This window comes from Gopherus evgoodei, chromosome 13 (assembly GCF_007399415.2).
Source record: "Gopherus evgoodei ecotype Sinaloan lineage chromosome 13, rGopEvg1_v1.p, whole genome shotgun sequence".
In the NCBI taxonomy this organism is placed as follows: Eukaryota; Metazoa; Chordata; order Testudines; family Testudinidae; genus Gopherus; species Gopherus evgoodei.
The window spans coordinates 24,773,390-24,794,598 of NC_044334.1; the positions used below are offsets into that span (position 1 = coordinate 24,773,390).

A 21,209-nucleotide genomic window follows, 5' to 3' on the forward strand; every position below is an offset into this window, starting at 1 on the left:
TGCGAAAAGTTAGTTTTCAGCTTAATGCTCGAATATTCACCAAAATTAGATTTCAAACTGTGTAAGTGACTCTCTCCCTGATTGAATGGCATTTCAGGCCATTCAATCAGGGAGCAGAAACTATGCCACCTGACTTAATTTGCAATCATATTCACAACACTCTTTAAGATCAATCTGAAGAACACAATTTATTTGCTGAAGAAATTCGCCCATAATTTCAAAGAGCGAATACATTTGAGAATTTTCCAGTTTGCTACCAGTCACACTCTGCTAACAGGTTAAAAAACGTGAAATGCATCAAATCTACTGGGTACAGGAAAGACCCTACAGAGTAACTGTGCAAGTTCCTTCCCACACCAAAGCTAAGGCAAGGCATGTGCTTACTTCAGATACAATGAGCTAGTTATGGCTCTTGTGTATAGATGGACATGGCTTCTTTCCCTCTTTTGTAAAAGGAATTTCATATGCTGGAGATTCTTTGTACATATTTGTAATGACTTTATTAAAAAAAATCAATTGTTCACTGGGAAAAAAGGTCTTACTTTTTATTTCCTCTCCAAAATAGAGAAGATCATTTACTATGAATTCTTTCCCCAACTCGGCTCCTGCTCCCACTGAAGTCAATAGAAGTTTTGCCATTGACTTTCACTACAGCAGGAGCCGGCCCTGTGTTACCTTCTGAGAAGAGGCTAAGACTCTTTTGCCCCATGTTTAGGCCACAGAAGAATTACCACACCTAATACAAGACAGGATGGCTCAAGGAATTGCTAATGGACTGTAAAGCCTGTTACCTCTGTATTGCCCAGCACACGTTGATAATGACAAAAAAAGTATTTATGACTCTCAACTGTTTGGTGGCCTATGTGAACTGAGCTGACCTCTGCCCTTCACGTGGAACAAGTGCCCACAGTACAAAAGCACCACTGTGTGTAGCACTAAATCTCAAGAGAGAGGAGGAAGGTCCAAGACGACTGAGCTAGTCTCTCCCCTCTAGACAGGACTGAGGTTCATTGAAAGGCATCAGCATGGAGAAAGTTACTCTGCTGCTGTTAGTGCTGTGCCTGCTCTGTAGCAAAATGGAGGCCTTCAGTCTCCAGGAGTGTCAAACCAAAACCTTCATGTGTTTCTGTAATGACAGAGACACTGGAAGCTTAGCATGGCTTGCTCACTCAGACCGGTCTGATTACATAGGACGGCCTAATGTACTGAAACAGAACACAGGAGAACCATGCACATGTCTCTGAAGCTAGAATACAGGCTTATAACAGAGGGGAGAAACACGAGTCCATAGGGCACTTTGAGGTGGCATAAAGATGGAGAAAAGGTGCTCATATCTCCCAACAAATGAGAGTGTTTTGGCAGGTGTACAATTCTACTGAAAGCCTCAACTAAACAGAGAGATTCCTCACAATGAGTAGTAGTACCAAGCCTTGCCTTATGTTTTTCTGGAGTGTTTTAATCCTGGCAAGTTACTATTAAGATGCTAATTCACTCTCTCATGTTCACAGCTGGAAGACAATAGTCGGGGGGGAAATTTTATGCCACTTGGAAATCTCTCCTGCAGAATCTAAGAGACCTTTCCTTTGGAGACAACCAGAGGAATGTCTGGCTTAGTCCATGCCTTTCTAAAGAGGCTTTTAACAAAGGCACCTCACCTCATTTTGTGGAGCAAAGCCTCTTCTCCACTCCCTTCATCCTCTCTCTCTCTTAATTCAGGTTTGATTCAGATTCTGCCTCCATCATTTCTCTTTTGTCCTATTTTTTCCAAGGAAAGTTAAGACACAACCCAGTTGCCATTAGCTCCTGTTTGCTTTAATTTTTTCCCCAAGGAGGCTTTACAGTAGGAGGGGAGGAAAGCAACCAATACATACATGCAGCCCTGTTTCCCTGAGGTACATTTCTTCCTGCTTGATTATCCAGTCAAGTGGGATTGTAACCTTACGGCCATTTCCATAGTAATGAGCACGGAAGATGCCATGATTGCTTAATGAAGCAATGCTGAAACGCATTTCTCCATGCGTTCAACAAAAAGTAAATCGTCTAGTGAAAGAGAAAGCTCCAGCTCGAGAGACAGTGAACAAACATCAAATCCATTTGCATCCTAGTGCCAGCAGAAGATCCTCGACAGACACTGTGACAGCTGAATACAGACTCATGCTACTCCAGCATCTAGTCTGTTCATTTGCCTATTAAGGGTACAAGCCACTGTCCTTGAAAAGCATTTTCTGAAGCTGAGGCATTTGCTTGTTTAGGCGAGATGGGGTTTATCAATAGAGAAAGTTTGTCCCAGTCTACCCTGGATGGTGGAACCTGACTGCAAGGTCCTCATAAAATACAACCTCTCAAGTAAAATGCAGCCTGCATCTATTTCACACAATCCTCATAGCAGGAGGGGGCCACCAAGCACTTTTATTAGAGGAGTTGTCACCATGATAGGGGATTTTGAAATATTGTCTGTTTGTTTGCATGCAGGCTGGCCACATCCAGATACATACTCTAGATCCAGGAGAAATCTTAAGATGAGCTATAAAATCGTCTTTGGACATCTCAAATGAAGCTCGAAAAAATCCAAATTCTTTATGTCTGTATCACACTGGTAGCATCTGCATGCAACACTCCACCCTGTTAGCAGGCATCAATCCTGCTAGGAAACAGTGAGGTGGATTCTGCTGACTCCCTACAGAGAAAGGATCTAAGGTCTGGGCTGAGCAGCACTGAGAGAGGAGCCTTCGGAACAGCCAAGCCTAGGAAGAAAGTTTTGAGCTAAATTATAGGTTATTGGATTTCCATTTTGTTTTTTTAATAAAGCCAAATCCCCAGAAAAGAACATGAGGTGCCTTTTTTTTTTTTTTAATGACTCTATACAGTTTGTGGGCTGGATTTGAGAAAACCATCTCTTTACATGGCCTTCAATTAGCACCTGAACTTTTCTAATAAAATTCAGACCCGGCTTTAATCTCTTCCCACCTCTCCATGCTCTCCCACTTGCAGAGGAAGCAGGTAATCCAACCATGAACATTAAAGATGAAACATTTCAAAACTGAGAAAATGCCACCCCCTCTTGGTCTCTTTAATATGTTCTTCTCCTATTTCTCTTGAGGTTTCATAAAGATCAAGATGGCAACCCATGTGTTTTATGGTATCAATGACAACAACAGGTTTATCGGCCACCGACCTCTCCCAAAACCCTAAATGAACCTCTGAACCAGTGGTACTGAAGCAGTGACTCTGACGTGTTTCCCCAGGTAATATAATAGTGGCAATGTAACTTTATGACAGATTCTGGGGAGCCAGGAGGCTGGTTTAATGACATAACTCCAGTCTGCTGTCCTCTCACGAGTCAGTTGAGGAAAGCTTTCCTCTACTATTACGAACTACACACTTACAATGGGAAACTCTCATCATGTTTTCCCTACAAACATGACATTTATGTACACCGAGAGAATAGACAAAGAGGAACCTGCCTGGGGTAATTTGTCCTGTAGACAGCAAGTTCAAGCAATGACCTTGGCCCCAAGTTAGCAGTGAAGAGTGGAAGGGATGGATTCTGACTCAGAAGAGTGGAAAACCCACCCCCCTTCCCTTTCCTTAGAAGACTCTTCATGCTAATGGACTCTGATCCCTGCTAGAGACGTAACAATATGCCAACCTGCTCCCCCGCTTGGATGGAGAGAGAGAGCTGTGTGAAAGACCGAGACAACAACCCACTAAATACTTGGAAACAAGGAGTTTCCCAGCTTTTTCTTCTGTCTGCTCACATGTCATCCTGATCCTGGTATGTGTTGGGCTTAATAAACCTGGAAGTGAGCTGAGGTAGTACCATCTTTCCAACAGCGCAGAGTCTCCACTGCAATGGATCGACAAAGAGGACAGGTCTTCTCCCTGTCAAACCACAGGCAGAGGCACTCTTCACAAAACACATGCTGTGGACAAAAAGGGACTCCGTCAGGCTGAGGGGAGGGGAACAACCCTGCCACCCAGGGCACAGATGCAACAAAAAAGCTTTGGTACAGGAAGCAATGCAAGTTTAGAAGGAGGGTGCAACCTGTAGGATCTCACTCACCCGTCTGCATGAAAAATAAACCTAAATATGAGCACACTAGCCCCACACAGGCAATAACTCAAACATCAGCATCTCTTAATGAAGAAATGGAAACACATGTCCAAAATACAGTTCCCTTAAGTGTGGAATGTCTCTCTGGGTACATAACAGCAGGGCTCTGTGCTCTGCACTAGCTATCTGTTCTCTTCAAAGTGCAATTCCAGGTGTGGGCCAGGCTCTCCAAAACCTAGGAGTATGTCTACACAGCATTTTGAAGTGAGTCACAGCAAGTCTCTCAGCCCCAGTCGACAGACTCGGGCTTGCATTAGGGCTCTAAAGATAGCTGTGCAGGCAGCACTTTGAAGTTGCAGCTCCAGCCAGAGCTCGGGTTTTGAAGCCTATGGAGGGGGGTTGGCTTCAAAGTCTGAGCTGCAATTTCGAAGCGCTGTCTCCACAGCTATTTCTAGCCCAAGTCTGTTGACCCTCTGTGTGGACCAGCACTAGAGAAGGATGAGACACACATCAGCTGCAAGTTTCACAGATATTTGCTGACAGTAGAGCAGGGGTCTCCAACGCGGTGCCCGTGGGTCCCTGGCACCCACCGGGGCATCTATGTGCACCCACCTACTGGCCGCTGGACAAGCAGCCGACGAAATGCCACCGATTTTCAGTGACGTCTCTTGATGACGCTACTTCTCAGTGGCATTTCGGCAGCTTCTTGTCCAGCAGAAACACTCCTGGCAGCTAGGTGTCTGGCACTCGCCACACGGTAAGGTTAGGGACCACTGCAGTAGAGGAATGGAGAGACTTGGGGATCTTGGTTACATTCTAGGTTCTGCAGGGGAGTGTCTATGTCTATACTATGTTGGGTGCTTTGGTGACTTAGATGTCCACTGGGCACTAGACGGAGATACTGTGTCTATTTCTATGCTATGTTTAGAAGTGACGAGGTTAAGTTTGATACCACAACGGGTTTGGCAAGCTTGGTGTTCTTACCTGGCACACAAGGATCAAAGGTTCCCTGAACTCCACTTGGCAAATAGCACAGATGTCTCCAGCCTCACTGCACTGCTGGCTGGTTGCATGGACTCCATAGGTCTGTTAGGGAGAGGGAAGAAAAACCTCTCTGTGCAAAAGGGTTTAGATTGCCTGATTTGTTCTTGAACACACGCACAAATGCTTCTTTTCATGCCCAGCTTTTCTACACTGAAGAAAGCCCACTGGAAACTAAGCTACATCACTGCACTGCGGCTGACTGCGGGAGTCTGGAGATGACCTGGACCTTGCTTTTCCAGTGACTTTGCTGCAGGATGTTGGGTAAGTCACTTCATCCCTCTGTGCCACAGTATCTACAGTTGTGAAATAAGGATAAATGATATTTACTGAGCTCAGTGGGGTGTTGTAAGGATTAATTCAATATAGTTTGCAAAGCACTGATAGAAGGTGCTTAGAAAGCGCTATCATCAACAAGCTAGCTCCAAAAAATCCCCCAAACACTTTTCATCCACAAACTTCCAAGCTCTTTATAAAAAGGAGGGTATATGTCATTACCCCCACTGTGCGAATGGGGAAACAGAAACCTAGAGAGGTGAAGTGACCTGCCCAAAGCCACATGATGAGAGAGTCAAGTGTCCCAACTCAGTCCAGTCCCCTATCCACTGGGCCACACTGTCTCCAAACATACACATTACAAGTGCCAAGTGCTGAGAAAGTACCATGGTATTAGGTCTCATATCTATACTCCACATGGCAGAAAAGCCACAGGGTCCTACCACTATAAAATATAACCACAGTATTCTCCAGCAGTGGCTGTTAATACCATCATAACACTGCTGTACATTGCCATGTTTGCGGCAAATACGGTAGTACTTATTTTAATAATAAATCAGAGGATGTCAAAGTCTCTGCCTCACACAGACACACACACAAACAGCAACTCACCACTCTATTAGACTCTGGATCAAACAATACTATTCAGTGCCTCTAACCATCACATTTCATACATACTTGTCAATCTGTTTCCAGAAAAGGGATGCAGCATCTTGCAACAGACCAGCCATGCAATGTTCCATTAACATCGTTGGGAAAGGGCAGACATCAGGAATTGCTTCCCCACCCAAAAGTTAGGTAGGGCTTCCCATCACAGCCACGAGGTGGTGGGTGACTTTTTTCAAAAGTACCCTAAATCTGGCATCCCAAGCAATGCTTTACTGAACCTTTCCTTTGTGGCAACATTTCCCAAGTCAACTTGGCCACATACATTGACTACTTACCTGAGGGGTGCAAAGGACCTTCAGTGCCTTCCGGACACTCCCCACACGGCCACAGATATCAAAAGACTGCAACAGAAACATTTAGCTTTAGACACTGTTCACAGGGCGATAAAGATATAGAGTCTTGTAACTTGGAGAACATCTAGGGCAAGATGGTCCAAACAGATACTCACAGGAAAGAAAGAGCCCAAGAAGCAGTAATGTCCAAAGAGACTGAGGTGTGGCAAAGAGCGGAGAAACAGACATGAGCTGACACTGCAATATGGTAAATAAAAAGGACTATAGACTCATAGACTTTAAGGTCAGAAGGGACCATTATGATCATCTAGTCTGACCTCCGGCACAATGCAGGCCACAGAATCTCACCCACCCGCTCCTGTAACAAACCTCTAACCTTTGAGTTACTGAAGTCCTTAAATCATGGTTTAAAGACCTCAAGGTGCAGAGAATCCTCCAACAAGTGACCTGTGCCATAACTTAGCTGCACACCCAGAGACTTCACTTTAGAAGAAGGGGACAAAACAGACTCTCTTAACATCTCTGATGTGACTAAGCTAGAATATGGTATTCATTTCTGGGCTCTTCATTATAAATTGGAAGGAGTTCAGAGAATATCAACAAAAATGGTGGGGGGGCTGGAGGGACTAATTTCTGAGAAAAAATTAAAGGATTAAATACATACAGTTTGGCCAAGTGGCGACAAAAGGTGAGTGAGTGTGTGTGGTGGGGGACACGACACGATAACTGTCTATATATCTCAAGGGAGATAAACACCGAGGAGGTGAGAAATTATTAAACATAAAAATAGCAGTGAGGATAGAGCTAAGAAAGGGAAAACTCTGATGGAATATCAGGGATAAATTTCTGAGGGTTTAATCTATCAGCCTGGGGGGCACTCTCCCAAGACAAATAGAGAAAGCCATACTGCAAACTAGACTAGACAAGATGTGAGAAAAGGCCCCAGAGGGAACAGCTCTGCATTAGCAGGGAGTGGGGCTGATGGCATAACAGGACTTTTCCATCTCTAACTTGTCTGGATATGGAGCGAGTGGAAGGGCAAGAGAAACACCTAACATGAAGAACTGCATTAGATTTACATGATATGCACACACATCAGAAAAACTGGATTTTTTTTTGTGAGGGTTTGTTTTTTTTTGTAGTGTGACTAAGTGGGCTCTCTGCAGAGAATACCAGTGAGATCACTGTGCAATATATGTGGAATCAAATGCAGGCAGCAGTAATGCTTCCAGTCGGCAGATAAAAGGGCTCAAAGGGTTTTTCTGTAATGTTTCCAGTCAGCTCCTAGGGCTTGAGGTTGCGGACTGTTACAGATCTTTAAAAGTTAATGATCCCTAGACAGGTAGCAGCTCTCTCTCACACAACCCCATTCTCTCTCTCTGGGGCTTACTTGTGTCTCTGTTGGGCCCCCCCAGTCTCTTCTAGCATCCTCCCTACAATGTGTGTTTCCCTTGCCACCCATTGAAATCTAAATTGCAGCCACCATCTTTCTGGCCAAGGAATTGCTCCACCTTTGTTCACAACTGGCCAGCACAACCTCCCTATAACCTGAGCCTGCAGAACCTTCCCTTTGTGCCTTGGAGAGGTGATACAGTCAAGCTAAGCCCTGGATTTCTGCCAAGAGCACAGCAGGTCTAAGCACCAAATAGGCTTTTGTGGTTTTTCTAATGTGGTTTGTGGTTTTGCTCATGTGGACTCCTAGGGGTAGATTTTCAGTGCATCGGGCAAAGAATTAGACATGCAACTCCTGTGACTGTAAATGGGATCTGAGCATCTAATATTCCACGCACCGTATTGGAAATGTATACCAGCCTATATTCCCTCTCCCAGTCCATCCCCACTCCTCTCACATGGTGTCTCCAGTGAAAGGGGAGCCAAAAACTCTAGTCTGATTGTCCCATACCCCAAATCCTGTATATGGCTGACAGACACTAAAGCACCTTAAACGATCCTGGACTCTCAGCCACTGGGCTGTATTATCTTCCCACATACACTGGTTTAACTCTACTGACTTCAGAGTTACTCCCAACTTACTTCAGCGCCGAATAAGAGGAGAATCAGGCCATGTTTTGCCAACCTCTTTGGCTTTTCCCAACACGAGGCTGTAGGCTAGAGGCCATGGTTGCAGGCAGGCTCTTGGGTTTAAAACAGATATTTCCTGGTTAAAGGTAACAGATATTTGCTTAAAGCAGAAGGGGACAAGTGAGCAGAAGAGCCTCCCATTCCTGACCTCTGCTGTTGGTTCTGAGCCTTTGCAGTGTCATGAGCAGGACAGGCCAGAACTGGCAGTCAGAATTATGCAAGCTAAGAATTCACAAAAGATACCAAAGAACGGAAGGTTTAGTGGTAGGGGGGCAAGGTCCTGATCTGTTACAAAGGTGCTTTTCTGAAGTAAGTGCACTGACGTCACTACTCCCACCACATAGCCCTTGTATATCAACAAGGACCTTGAATAAAGCAGGAAGGAAAGAAACTTCCACACTAACAGCATATGCAGAGAGACTTCAACAGAAGGGAGCCCTGCAATGCTGTTCCTGAGCCACAGTGGAGGGCAGTAGATCATTATTCTCCTTTGATACTGCAGCTGCTAAATCACAAAATAGGAGAACTTTTCAGGACAATCAGATTGCCGTCCAGCTACCTCAGAAGTAAGCACCTCACCCTGTGGAGAAATGTCAGCCTATTCCATAAAGAAGAATGACCCGAACCTGGGATGGTCTCTCCAAACAGGAGCCATATGAGGAGCCCAAGACTGGAAACATATCTTCCTCTTTCCCAGGCGCTGCCCGTTTACACAACAAGAGACACTCGAGGCATACAAGAAATCAGAGTCACCGCATGGTGCAGGAAGGACACATAGGATCGCTTAGGTCCCCTCCTGGAAGTTTACAGTCAATGCCACTTTTGAAGAGGGAAGCTTCCTACCACCGTAAAATATGAAATAGTTCATTCCTCCAAAATCACAGTGGAGAGCACAGACAAGCAGTGTGGTCCAGTGGACAGGCACTGCACTGGGACTCAGGAGTCCTGGTTCTATTCCTTGTTCTGCTACTGACCTGCTATGACCTTCAGCAAGTCACTTCCCCTTCTCTGTGCCTCAGTTTCCCCTTCCACCATTTATCTAGTAATCTCTTTATACCAGGGAATGTCTTTCATTCATGTTTGTACAATACCTAGCACAAATGGAGCCATCTAGGCAATACAAATATATTATAAGCAGCAGCTATCTCTGGACTGCACAGACTTCGGCTGTGTCTAGCTGAGCAACTTGCACAGATTTAAGAAAATCTGTTTAAAAACTAATTTCAGTTAAATTCTTATGTGGACAGACTGATTTTGGTTTAAGAGTGTCCACACAAGAGGCTTTCACAGTTTTAACTTAATCGATTAAATCAGATGCACCTTTTTAGTTTAGACAAGGCTATAGGCTCAGCATTCAGCCTGCCTTTCTTGAGCAAACAAAAGGAAAGCATGCCAAGAGCAGTCTTCAATTATATCTCCTGGACCTCTGTCAGCCAGGTTTCAGGTGAGGACACTGAATGGAAATGGCACTACTCGTTTTGTCCATATGGGGGCAGCAGGAGAGATTTATTCTATCACCGGGCCAGTGGTTCTCAAGTCACGACCCAATCAGCACACATCTGCGACCCATGTGACATCCTCAGGGCCATACAGGTAGCATATATACTCTGTGGATGCAGCCCACCTAACACAGAGAGAGCTGCACAGGGCACCCACAATGGTAAATAGGTTGAGAACCATTGCACTAGACCCTTCTGCATGCAGTACCGTTGATTACACGATACTTTTATTCTGCCTCACAGGAAGAGCAGGGATTGATGGGGAAACCCAGAGCTGACTGCAATCTTTTCTCTAAGGCTGCCCTCAGAGAGAATGGTGATGGGCAACTTCTCCTTGTACTACCAGATAGTTCATCTGCAAAGTCCCTCAAGGCCCTAGACTGTCTCTCATCCTCTTCTATTGTTTCTTATATGACATAAATAAGAAGAAAACAAAGAAAGAAGAAGTGGGGCCGCTATACACTGAGGATGGAATGGAGGTTAAGGACAACCTAGGCATGGCCCAATATCTAAATAAGTACTTTGCCTCAGTTTTTAATAAGACTAGTGAGGAGTTTAGCGATGATGGAGGGATGATAAGCAGGAATGTGGATATGGAGGTGGATATTACCGCAACTGAGGTAGAGACCAAACTTGAACAGCTTGATGGGACAAAATTGGAGGGCCCGGACAATCTCCATCCGAGGATATTAAAGGAACTGGCGCGTGAAATTGCGAGCCCGTTAGCGAGAATTTTTAAGCAATCGATAAACTCGGGGGTTGTGCCGTATGACTGGAGGATTGCTAATGTAGTCCCTATTTTTAAGAAAGGGAATAAAAGTGATCCAGGTAATTATAGGCCTGTTAGCTTGACGTCTGTAGTATGTAAGGTCTTGGAAAAAATTTTAAGGGAGAAAGTAGTCAAGGACATAGAGGTCAATGGTAATTGGGACAAATTGCAACATGGATTTACTAAAGGTAGATCGTGCCAAACCAATCTGATCTCCTTCTTTGAGAAGGTGACGGATTACTTAGATAAAGGAAATGCGGTAGATCTAATTTACCTCGATTTCAGTAAGGCGTTTGACACGGTTCCGCATGGGGAACTGTTAATTAAATTGGAAAAGATGGGGATGAATATGAAATTTGTAAGGTGGATAAGGAACTGGTTAAAGGGGAGAGTCCAGCGGGTCGTATTGAAGGGTGAACTGTCAGGCTGAAAGGAGGTTTCTAGTGGAGTCCCTCAAGGATCGGTTTTGGGACCGATCTTATTTAACCTTTTTATTACTGACCTTGGCACAGAGAGCGGGAATGTGCTAATAAAGTTTGCGGATGACACAAAGTTGGGGGGTATTGCTAACACAGAGAAGGACAGGGATACTATTCAGGAAGATCTGGACCACCTTGTAAACTGGAGTAAGAGTAATAGGATGAAATACAATAGTGAAAAGTGCAAGGTCATGCACTTAGGGATTAATAATAAGAATTTTAGATATACGTTGGGGACGCATCAGTTGGAAGCGACGGAGGAGGAGAAGGACCTTGGGGTATTGGTCGATAGCAGGATGACTATGAGCCGCCAATGTGATACGGCTGTTAAAAAAGCAAATGCGATTTTAGGATGCATTAGGCGAGGTATTTCCAGCAGGGATAAGGAGGTGTTAGTACCGTTATATAAGGCGCTGGTGAGACCCCATCTGGAATAGTGTGTGCAGTTCTGGTGTCCCATGTTCAAGAAGGATGAATTCAAACTGGAACAGGTCCAGAGACGGGCTACTAGGATGATCCGAGGAATGGAAAACCTGCCTTATGAAAGGAGACTCAAAGAGCTTGGCTTGTTTAGTCTGGCCAAAAGAAGGCTGCGGGGGGATATGCTTGCTCTATATAAATATATCAGGGGCGTTAACGTTAGGGAGGGAGAGGAATTATTTAAGTTTAGTTCTAATGTAGGCACGAGGATGAATGGGTACAAACTGGATATTAGGAAGTTTAGACTTGAAATTAGACGAAGGTTTCTAACCATTAGGGGAGTGAAGTTTTGGAACAGCCTTCTGAGGGAAGTAGTGGGGGCAAAAGACTTATCTGGCTTCAAGACTAAGCTTGATAAGTATATGGAGGGGATGTTATGATAGGATAGTTTAATTTGGGCAATTGATCTTGGATTATCACCAGATAAGTCTGCTCAATGGTCTGTGGGGAGATGTTGGATGGGATGGGAACTGAGTTACTGCAGAGAATTCCTTCTTGGGTGCTGGCTGGTGAGTCTTGCCCACATGCTCAGGGTTTAGCTGATCGCCATATTTGGGGTCGGGAAGGAATTTTCCTCCAGGGCGGATTGGCAGGGGCCCTGGAGGTTTTTCGCCTTCCTCTACAGCGTGGGGCATGGGTCGCTTGCTGGTGGATTCTCTGCAGTTTGAGGTCTTCAAACCAGTTTTGAGGATTTCAATAACTCAGTCCTGGATTAGGGGTTGTATAAAAGTGGATGAGTAGGGTTCTGTGGCCTGCCTTGTGCAGGAGGTCAGACTAGATGATCATATTGGTCCCTTCTGACCTATGAGTCTATAAGCCACAGGGAAAAACAGTGACACATCAGAGACTCAAAATGTCAACAATGTGTGTGCAACCCCATGCCTACACCTCATTCATCACTACTGTCCAACTATCTCAGTGCCTGGCCAATACCAGTTAGTGGAGGAAGACAACTGGCCAAAGCAAGGCAAAGGTGACAATGGAGGGGGAAAGAAAAACCCCTGTGAAGATCAGATCTTCATGAGAACATCTCTGAACACTGAGTGAGTCTGCCATCAACTAATCAATCAGTTCATAGCTTGGGAGTTCTCCTGGACTCTTCACTGCTTCTAGATACTTCAACAGCTACAGCTGTTCACACCAGCTTTTTCCATCTGTAACTGTCCAGGACCCGGGCAAAGCAATCCATGCCTTTGTGGTTTCTAGGGTGGGCTACCACAACTCATTGTACTTGAACACATTGACCGTAAGAAAACTCCAGCTTGTCTAGAACACAGCAGTTTGCCTCTTCACTAGCCATGAAGACCATAGCACCTGAATCACCACACTGGCTGCCCAGACAGAACTGGGTAAATGTCACAATCTCAGTCTTCATCCTGAAGGTCATCCATCGCGACAGACCAATGACCTGAGAGCAGGACCTCCCTTGGGAGTTATGTTCCACAAAAATAAGAAAACCATCAGCAACATAGGTCAGACTCATGACTGCGGGGCACACAGCTTGCTCAGCAACCACAAGGCGATGGTGAGAATCACACTAAAGACCTTACATCCTTCAGAACTAACTGCAAAACTCACTTCTCTTCCCTCATCTTGCCTTTAGTGAAAAGCAGAGAGGAAGAGGAGAAACGCTTTTATACACACACACACACACACACACACACACACACACACACACACACACACACACACACCTCTCCCAGAAACCTCCTGCAGAAGGGGTGAAATTTAGTCCATTTGCTCATCTCAGTCTGGGGCCTAACATTTATGCTTGTAAACGCAATCCTGCCTTAGAGCCTGGTTATTGTAATTAAGAAAAATGGCAAACTCCAGGAAGCTTCCCGTCTGGACAAGATCCATCGTGCTGGTAGAGATGCCAGCCTCAGTCTCCAGTAGTATTAATCCAGTATCTTCCAGAAAACTATGTCCATCGGTCACAGCTGTCATTCTGGCTGCACTAGTATGATGTCCTCACAGGCACATAAGCAGGCATGGCTGCTTTCATAAATGTAACAGGCAGAAGGATGGTCCAGCAATTGCGGTGCCAGTCTGATACACAAGGCTTGTCTACATGAACATTTAGACTGTGGCAAGCTGTAAATCTATCTCACACGAGTCTGCTGTGGTCTCACTGTCCATGTGGACCTTGCTGAGGCATGCGAACAGTTAGCTAGAGCACTCGGAGCTAGAGCAAAGTGCTCTGAGGAATTATTAATGCACAACAGCATAGTCCACACAGACAGGCCAGTGAGGGGCAGAATTCATACCCCAGCTTGCTGAGGTCTAATTGTTCAAGTACGGCACACCCTCAGAAGACCAGGATTCAATTCCCAGCTCCACACAGACTTCCTGTGGAACCGTAGGCCACTCATTTAAATCTCTCTGAACCTCAGTTTCACCATCTGCAAAGTGGGGATAATAGAACTTCTCATGGGTGTTGGGTGGATAAAACTCTTTGAAGAGCATGAAGTGCTCAGATACATATATGGCCCCTGTTAGTGTGGTATCTAAAACAGTACATTTTTAAAGAGTTTATTTTTTAATCATAAAAAATAAAAATCAAGGAGTTTGCTGCTGTAAGTTTACTCACCAGGCATCCCCTTACCTTGCAGAGACTATACAGTATGATCAGGATCCCTCCAAGGAAATAGCTGCTGGATGGATCATCCCCCATGATGTATTTGTACCACAACTGGATGGGGACAAGTGAGCGGAACAGCTGGCTCAGCTCTTCAATAACCAAATAAAACTTCCCCTGTAAAACATAAAGGATACAAGTTATCATCATTGCCAGGGGCCCAAAACGAAAAGAGAAAGGCTCAGATGTAAGAGTTGCGCTATGATGAGTCCTGCATGTCCATTAGCCTCTCTGGCCCTTTGCTAATGGTTGCACAGACCGGTCTTGGTGAGTTGCAACTATTGCCCTCTTCACTGCCACCTAATTTAGTGCCCAGAAAGGGAAACGTATCCTCTCATTGCTTCCTTGTGCTCCCCCGGGCAGTCTGTTTTATCCAGTTGTAGTCTACAGCCTTACACTTAGAAGCTTCTCAGGGCAGGGATTCTCTTTGCTATATGTTTGCACAGTGCCCACAGGGCACTGGTTTGTAGGCATTGTTATATGATCAATACTAATAACTAGGAAGAGGAGTACATGACATGTTTCTCTTTCCCTGGGCAGAGAATTACTACCATACAACCAGCGTGGCCTCCCTATTTTGCAGAGAATCCTCGTGAATCAAAGCGCAACAGGCCCTCCCTTGCTTTCCAGCGTTCTCTTCTGCGCAGTGTGTGCTGGTCTCAGGTACAAACTCTGAAACACAAAGGCCAGCTCTGAAATACAACCTTCAGTTTCAGGCTTGCTAAATCCTCCCAAGAATTGTATTGGGAAAGAGAATTCATCCAACTATCTGCTCTACATTAGGGAGCCAAGCACTTTGCAGGAATGCGTCCTATGCCCTTTTTAAACCTCCCCCAAAACAATCCTCTCATCTTGGTATTTCCTCTAGATTTGAAACCATTTGTTCTCACAAAGGACAGCATCAAGGCATCATTGTTTACCTTCAGGTTTCTCATAACCCCAGGAGGCTGCAACAGAACTATGTTTTCTAACCACATTTTCTTTCACTCTATAGCAGTAAGAACCAGCTCCGATAAACTGACCACAGCAGTAGGATCTAATTTTGGGTCTCCCAGCCTTGATAAGGATGTGTTTGTGTTGTCACTGATTGTTTAGAAGGAAGAACTGATGCCAGGGCAAAGGGGTGGGATGAGGGGTCGTAAACGTAAACCAACAACAGATCAGCTGTCATGGCGTTAACACTCCTAAAAGTTAAAATTTAAGATGTCAAGATTTTGGATTTGGTAAGGATAGGGGATGGGGAAAATTCCCCTAGAATTTTGCTGCATGCATCACAGTAACACTATCATTGACAATGTCATCACAGGTCGCTGTCATTAATCGCCATCGGTGGGGCACAGGGATTCAGCCCTCTGCAGTCTAGGAAGAAAGAAGCAGTCAGCACCCTCCCCCTGGGTCTCAGAGATGAGATCACTTGGCAGGCAGTCCTGCTGTGCTGAACAAATCGAATCCTTCAGAGAGCTCTGGCATTCTCATGATCTCATATCCCCCCTGAGACGGCGAGTGAGGTCACACCAGCGGTTGCTAAAGGACCTGGGCTTTTTTCCCCCCTTCCCCCATCCCTCCTCTTTTTAATCCCATGTGGCATCACATAGCAAAAATGTAACAGCAACAATATGGGATTCTAAATGTAAGCAATTTATTAAATTAGCACGAAAAGCTCTCTCACCAGACTCACACTTCAGTATGTTCATCATTTATTTCATACGCCCCTGTGACAGAGGGTCGCAGTTTGCTAATGACTAGTCTATCACTTCCTTTAGCATAGGCAGCTCTTTCTCTACACACACACACACACACACACACACACTCCAGCCCTGATGAAAACAACTGGCAAGTAAAATGCACTGCAAATTCCTAAAGCAAACCACTTTTCTGCCTCTCCTTTTTAATCCTTTCTCCCACCAGACTCGGACGTTTCCTTCATCCAATTCAGCATCCATAACAGACTGTCCTGGTACAGGTCAACACTTGATCCTCCAAAGATTTCAGATGTCTTCTGTGAAGCTATGGGATAACAAGAGGAACCTCACTCCTGTGAAGCTCGGGAGCTGGGCAGGGCTAAAACTAAGCTCCTGCAGAGTTTCGGAGCTTCCCAGGGTTGGAGCACAGGGCTGGGAAACATTCAGGTGAGCTCTGCCAGGGAGCAGAAGCATAGGAAGAAGCAGAGATGTATTTGCAGCAAATGGAAGATTCTGATTCTGTTAACTACGATGCCTTCACTCCTGTAAAGCTAAGAAGTCTTAATGTAATTCCAACTCAGTCACCTCCTCTAGGCTAGCACATCCCACGGGTTTTTACTGGTAACTAGAGGACATGTCAGCAGCCTGGAGATGTGTTAGCAGCCCCAAAGGAGTGCAGCTACCAGCATGAAATGGGTATGCATCATCCTGGATGACTCACACCACCAGAATGACCATCCAAGAGAACCTTGGAACCGAATACAATATCATCACAGCCATGATGGGTGCAGCTACAAAGACAGCGAAATGAGACTTAATAAAAGGAAAGAGTGCCATACGAAATGTTGCCCCAACAAAATTAAAAGCATTGCCTTCTGGAGGCATGGAGTACAGAGTCTATACCAGGGGTCGGCAACCTTTCAGAAGTGGTGTGCCAAGTCTTCATTTATTCACTCTAATGTAAGGTTTCACGTGCCAGTCATACATTTTAACATTTTTAGAAGGTCTCTTTCTCTAAGTGTATAATATATAACTAAACTATTGCTATATGTAAAGTAAATAAGGTTTTTAAAATGTTTAAGAAGCTTCTTTTAAAATTAAATTAAAATGCAGAGTCCCCTGGACTGGTGGCCAGGACCCGGGCAGTGCGAGTGCCGCTGAAATTCAGTTCGCGTGCCGCCTTCAGCACCCGTGCCATAGGTTGCCTACCCCTGGTCTATACCCATCAGATATAGCAAGTCTCAACCCTCCAGGACATTTATCTGTGACACTGGCCACTTTTTAAATTTAGGAAAAATGTCAAAATAGCCACAAAACACTGGCAGAGATATGAGCCTGAAAAGAAGTGAGGTCCCTCTCTTTTAGCAGGTATATAGTTTCCTTTACCCTCAGCTGCAAAATTCAGCATTTCTGATGTCCATAACTTACTACAGGCAGCATTGTGAGTGCTGCCTATTATTAAAGTTGGCTGACATGTCCCATTCTAAGAGTCTGTTTCCAGTTGCTTATAAAACTTTGCTGAACTTTAACCATTTGCCACGTGTCCTCCTCAGGCTCTATGTTATTTATTTAATTAATTTGTAAGTTTCAGCCATTTCTGATAATGAGGTGAGGGAAAAGTCCATTGCTTCGTCAGTGTTAAAAATAAGTCAGCCATACACCCCTTCCATTAAGAAGGTCCAGCACCTTCTCACTTTGGAGTTAGCCTGCCAGGATATGCCTTTTGTTATTTCCATCACAATCTTCACAAATCTGGCTAAGCTATAAGCCTTTGAAAAAAAATCTCCCTTTGTACATGCTTCTTAGAGACTTGTTAGAGCGTCACCTAAAATCTGAAGATTCTGTCCGCACCGAGAATTTGCCAGCCCCCCACCACTTTTTCATGTGACTGGATTGCCCAAGTGCCATCCCCAACAGAGCAGATGAGCATGCTGCAGACCAGCGGTGCAGGGGCTGAGGAGGACTTTTCCTGAAACTGCAGTTCTCACCTGCTCCAGGACAAGGGACCAGAACTATGAGCAGAGCTTCTGTCTCTTCTGTGCTCTCTCTCACTCCTGGCTGGTGTCCAGTATGGAGGAGAAGGAGGAGGAAAGTGTATGAGTAGAACGTAGAGGGGAAAAGTTGAGGGGAGTGGAAAAGGAGAGAAAGAGAAATTGGGACAGGGAGCCGAAGTGGGGCAAGGACTAGAACTGGTTGGGAAAGGAAATAGGATCTGGGATAAAAAGCTTGAGAAGTGGAGACTGGGAATGGAATGGGGAGTCAGTGATGGGGAAGAGATAGGACTAGGGCAGTGACAAATTGGAGGGGACAGAAGGGTCTGTGACCACTAGAGAACACTCTTTTCCAGAGTCTGGAATGGAACCCAAGATCCCAAAGTCTCACCATTCCTCTACTGTCAGCAATTATCTGTGAAGGTCACTAGCAAAGTATGTGCCTCATTTTCCTCTGGTACTGGTCCACATAGAGTATGACAACCTACTACTGCTATCAGTTACTCTACTCTAAAGGTGATGAGACATGATGGAATTTCTTTTTTCACTTTCCTCCTCCTCCCCACCCCCCGAGGAAATTACACACAAAACTAGGGAAAAAATATTATGAAGGTTGCACTGTCAGAAATTAGGAAATGCCAGAATTAAGGTTGCCTGTACAACCTTAATTGAGATCCCATGCGTGTATGCATTATGATACAGTCTTTAATTATATGATTACATACTTTTTTCCTCACAAGCTCTCTGCTTCATTCAGTGCACAGGATGGATGATGTTCATTTAATGAGCAGCTATTCAATATTTTGTCTTCATGTCATTCCATGCGTGACCTCAGGCCTCATTTACTGCACAGTATTTAACCCTGTTCTGAAGCCAGAATTATTATTTTCTGCACAGGCTTTTCTATGGCTCTCATCCCCATATAATCTATCTGAATGTGTCACAAACATTAATTAATTTATTTTCACAACACCCAGGAGAGAGGTAAGAGGATGCTATCCCCATTTCACAGATGCAGAACTGAGGCACAGATAGACTAAGATCAGAAGTGTCCACTAATTTTGGGTGCCCAGTTTGAGAGTTTCTGAGTGCTTCCCATTAGCACTTTATTTGTTCAAACCACAGCTCCCATTGACTTGAGTTGCATCTGTGCATGCTCAGCATTTCAGCAAATCAGCCCATGGAGTTTCAAACCAGGTACGCTGAAAACAAGGAACACACACTGACTGACTACCTGTGAAAAGTCTGTTCAAGTGACTTGCCCAGCATCGCATAAACACTCTGTGGCAGAGGCAGAGAATCCAGTTCTCCAGGGTAGCATTCAGCTGCCTTAACCATGAAGCCATCCTTGCCTCATTCACTACACACCTCCAACTTCTGCAAGAAATAAAGCAGAGGACCTACAGAGAACAGTGTCCTTCACTACACAACCCTGATTCATTCCCAGGGCAGGCTGAACCAGTGCACTGAATGTGAGGGGTCCTGTGGAGAAAATAGCACGTGCTCATGTAATTAAAGATTTTCATAAAGCATATGCACAAACGGGCCAAACTGATGTTGTATGGGCAACCTTAACTCTGATATTTCTTAACTTCTGAGTGCCTGACTTTGCAACCTTAATGTTCTTTTAATGGAGGGGCGTGTGTGTGTGAGTGGCAATGAGACAACTGTAATTGTCACCCTGGAGAAGTTCTGAGTCACCCTTGCCCAGCTGCCAGCATTGTTAGGACATATCCTAAAAGAAGAGGATGCTGAAGAAATCTCTAAGAGAAACCTGCTGGCTTTCAGACCACAGGACAGCAGGGGGGTTGACCAAAAACCCTCTCCCTTAGAGCCTCTTTGCCAGCACAAGAAAACAAACAGGTTGGGTAGGATGAAAAAAGAAAAGAAAAGAAAAGAAAAGACTGTTGCCAATATGTAAAGACAGGTGAAAACTCACTGCAGGCTAACTATGAATGAATCAAAAGGGGTTTTCTTTTTTCAATTTCAGTAAACGTGAGCAACTCCCACTGGACCTCTGCCTAGTCATTGGGAGTTCTAGGTGCTCAGCATTTCTGAAGATCAGGCCCCAGATCTCTTGAGTTGGCAAGTCAAAAAACTAAGGTACCCAAAAATCAGTGGCCACCTCTGAAAATGGCGGCTTTAGTGACTTTCCAAAGATCACGCAGGGAGTCTGGTGACAGAGCTCCAGTTCTGTGATGCCCAGTCCTGTGTTTTGGTCACTCTTTCCTGCAAGAAAGAAAAAGATAAAATGCCCCTCTAAGGCAGAGTCCCACCTCTTCCAGCCACAGCTCCCAAATTAGGGAAAGTTGCTGTAAAATCTGCATATGGTTCCCAGGGAAGGAGAGAAGGGATGGGTCCAATGGGTTGAAAGTTAGCGTAGGGTCTGGGAGCTCTGAGTCCAATTCCTGCTTTGCCACAAACACCCTGGACAACTCTGTGCCTGGTCTCCATCTGTACAATGGGGATAATAGCACTGCCCTACCTCACAGAGACATTACGACGATAAAGATTGTGAGGCATTCAGATACCACTAAGCACCCTAATCCCTTGGCTTTTTGGTGATCAAGGCATAGTTTCTTGCCAGTAATGAGCTGCATCACGTGAATGTCTGAGTCATCTCTTCCTTTGCAGGTGTCATCAAGGACGGGAAAGGAACGACACCCTGGGTGAGCACCACTATCAGAACAAACCATTGTTTTTCAGTCACGCTGCTGGGGAGGATTGGGAAAAACTTAGTCATGGAATGTGAGTTACACAAAAGAACCCTCTGTGTCTCCCACACTGAATCGAGCAGTGGAAGGGTGGCAATTTCAGGCACAGGGTCCAATCCTGCACCTTTGAAACCAGTGGGGAGTTTTTATGGGAGCAGGAGCATGCCTATAATGACAGAATGTAAACTACCCACAATGTTAAAAAAGGCCTCTTTTTCCACCTAAAAAAGCCCAGAGGAGCAGAGCAGAAATTTAAATAGCAGCTGGGTTCCTAATTTCCACAGGAGGGGGGCTTGGCTGCCACCCCACAATCTGAAAGCTCTCCATTAAAAAAAAACCCCAACAAATATCATTTGGTTCAATATAAAATGAATTAAAGTAAATTAAACTGCAGGAGCCATGTGGCTTGCGAAGGCCTCTATTGTTATACATCTATAAACGGCAGCTTTTCATTTTCACTGCTAAGGAACGACAGCTTGGTGGGTGTGGAATTAGAAGTAAATAATAGAAAAGACACACTTATTGAAGATTGCAGTTTAGGA

The 21,209-nt window shown here is 44.9% G+C and overlaps 1 protein-coding gene across 6 annotated transcripts in view; it reads right to left on the reverse strand.

Annotated features, from left to right (window-relative positions):
- Positions 1-169: 169 nt before the first annotated feature.
- Positions 170-21,209, reverse strand: part of RNFT2 (ring finger protein, transmembrane 2) — a 42,073-nt gene continuing 21,033 nt past the window's right edge. For 5 of the 6 annotated variants that reach the window (XM_030583483.1, XM_030583479.1, XM_030583478.1 and 2 more), the window contains 4 exons: positions 14,248-14,397; positions 6,316-6,381; positions 5,039-5,140; positions 170-3,923 (listed from right to left, as the gene is read on the reverse strand). In XM_030583483.1, coding sequence (XP_030439343.1) covers positions 3,789-3,923; positions 5,039-5,140; positions 6,316-6,381; positions 14,248-14,397 — 453 coding nt within the window. In that variant the 3' untranslated portion in view covers positions 170-3,788. The remainder of the gene's footprint in view (positions 3,924-5,038; positions 5,141-6,315; positions 6,382-14,247; positions 14,398-21,209) is intronic. The other variant, XM_030583480.1, reaches the window with a different exon arrangement.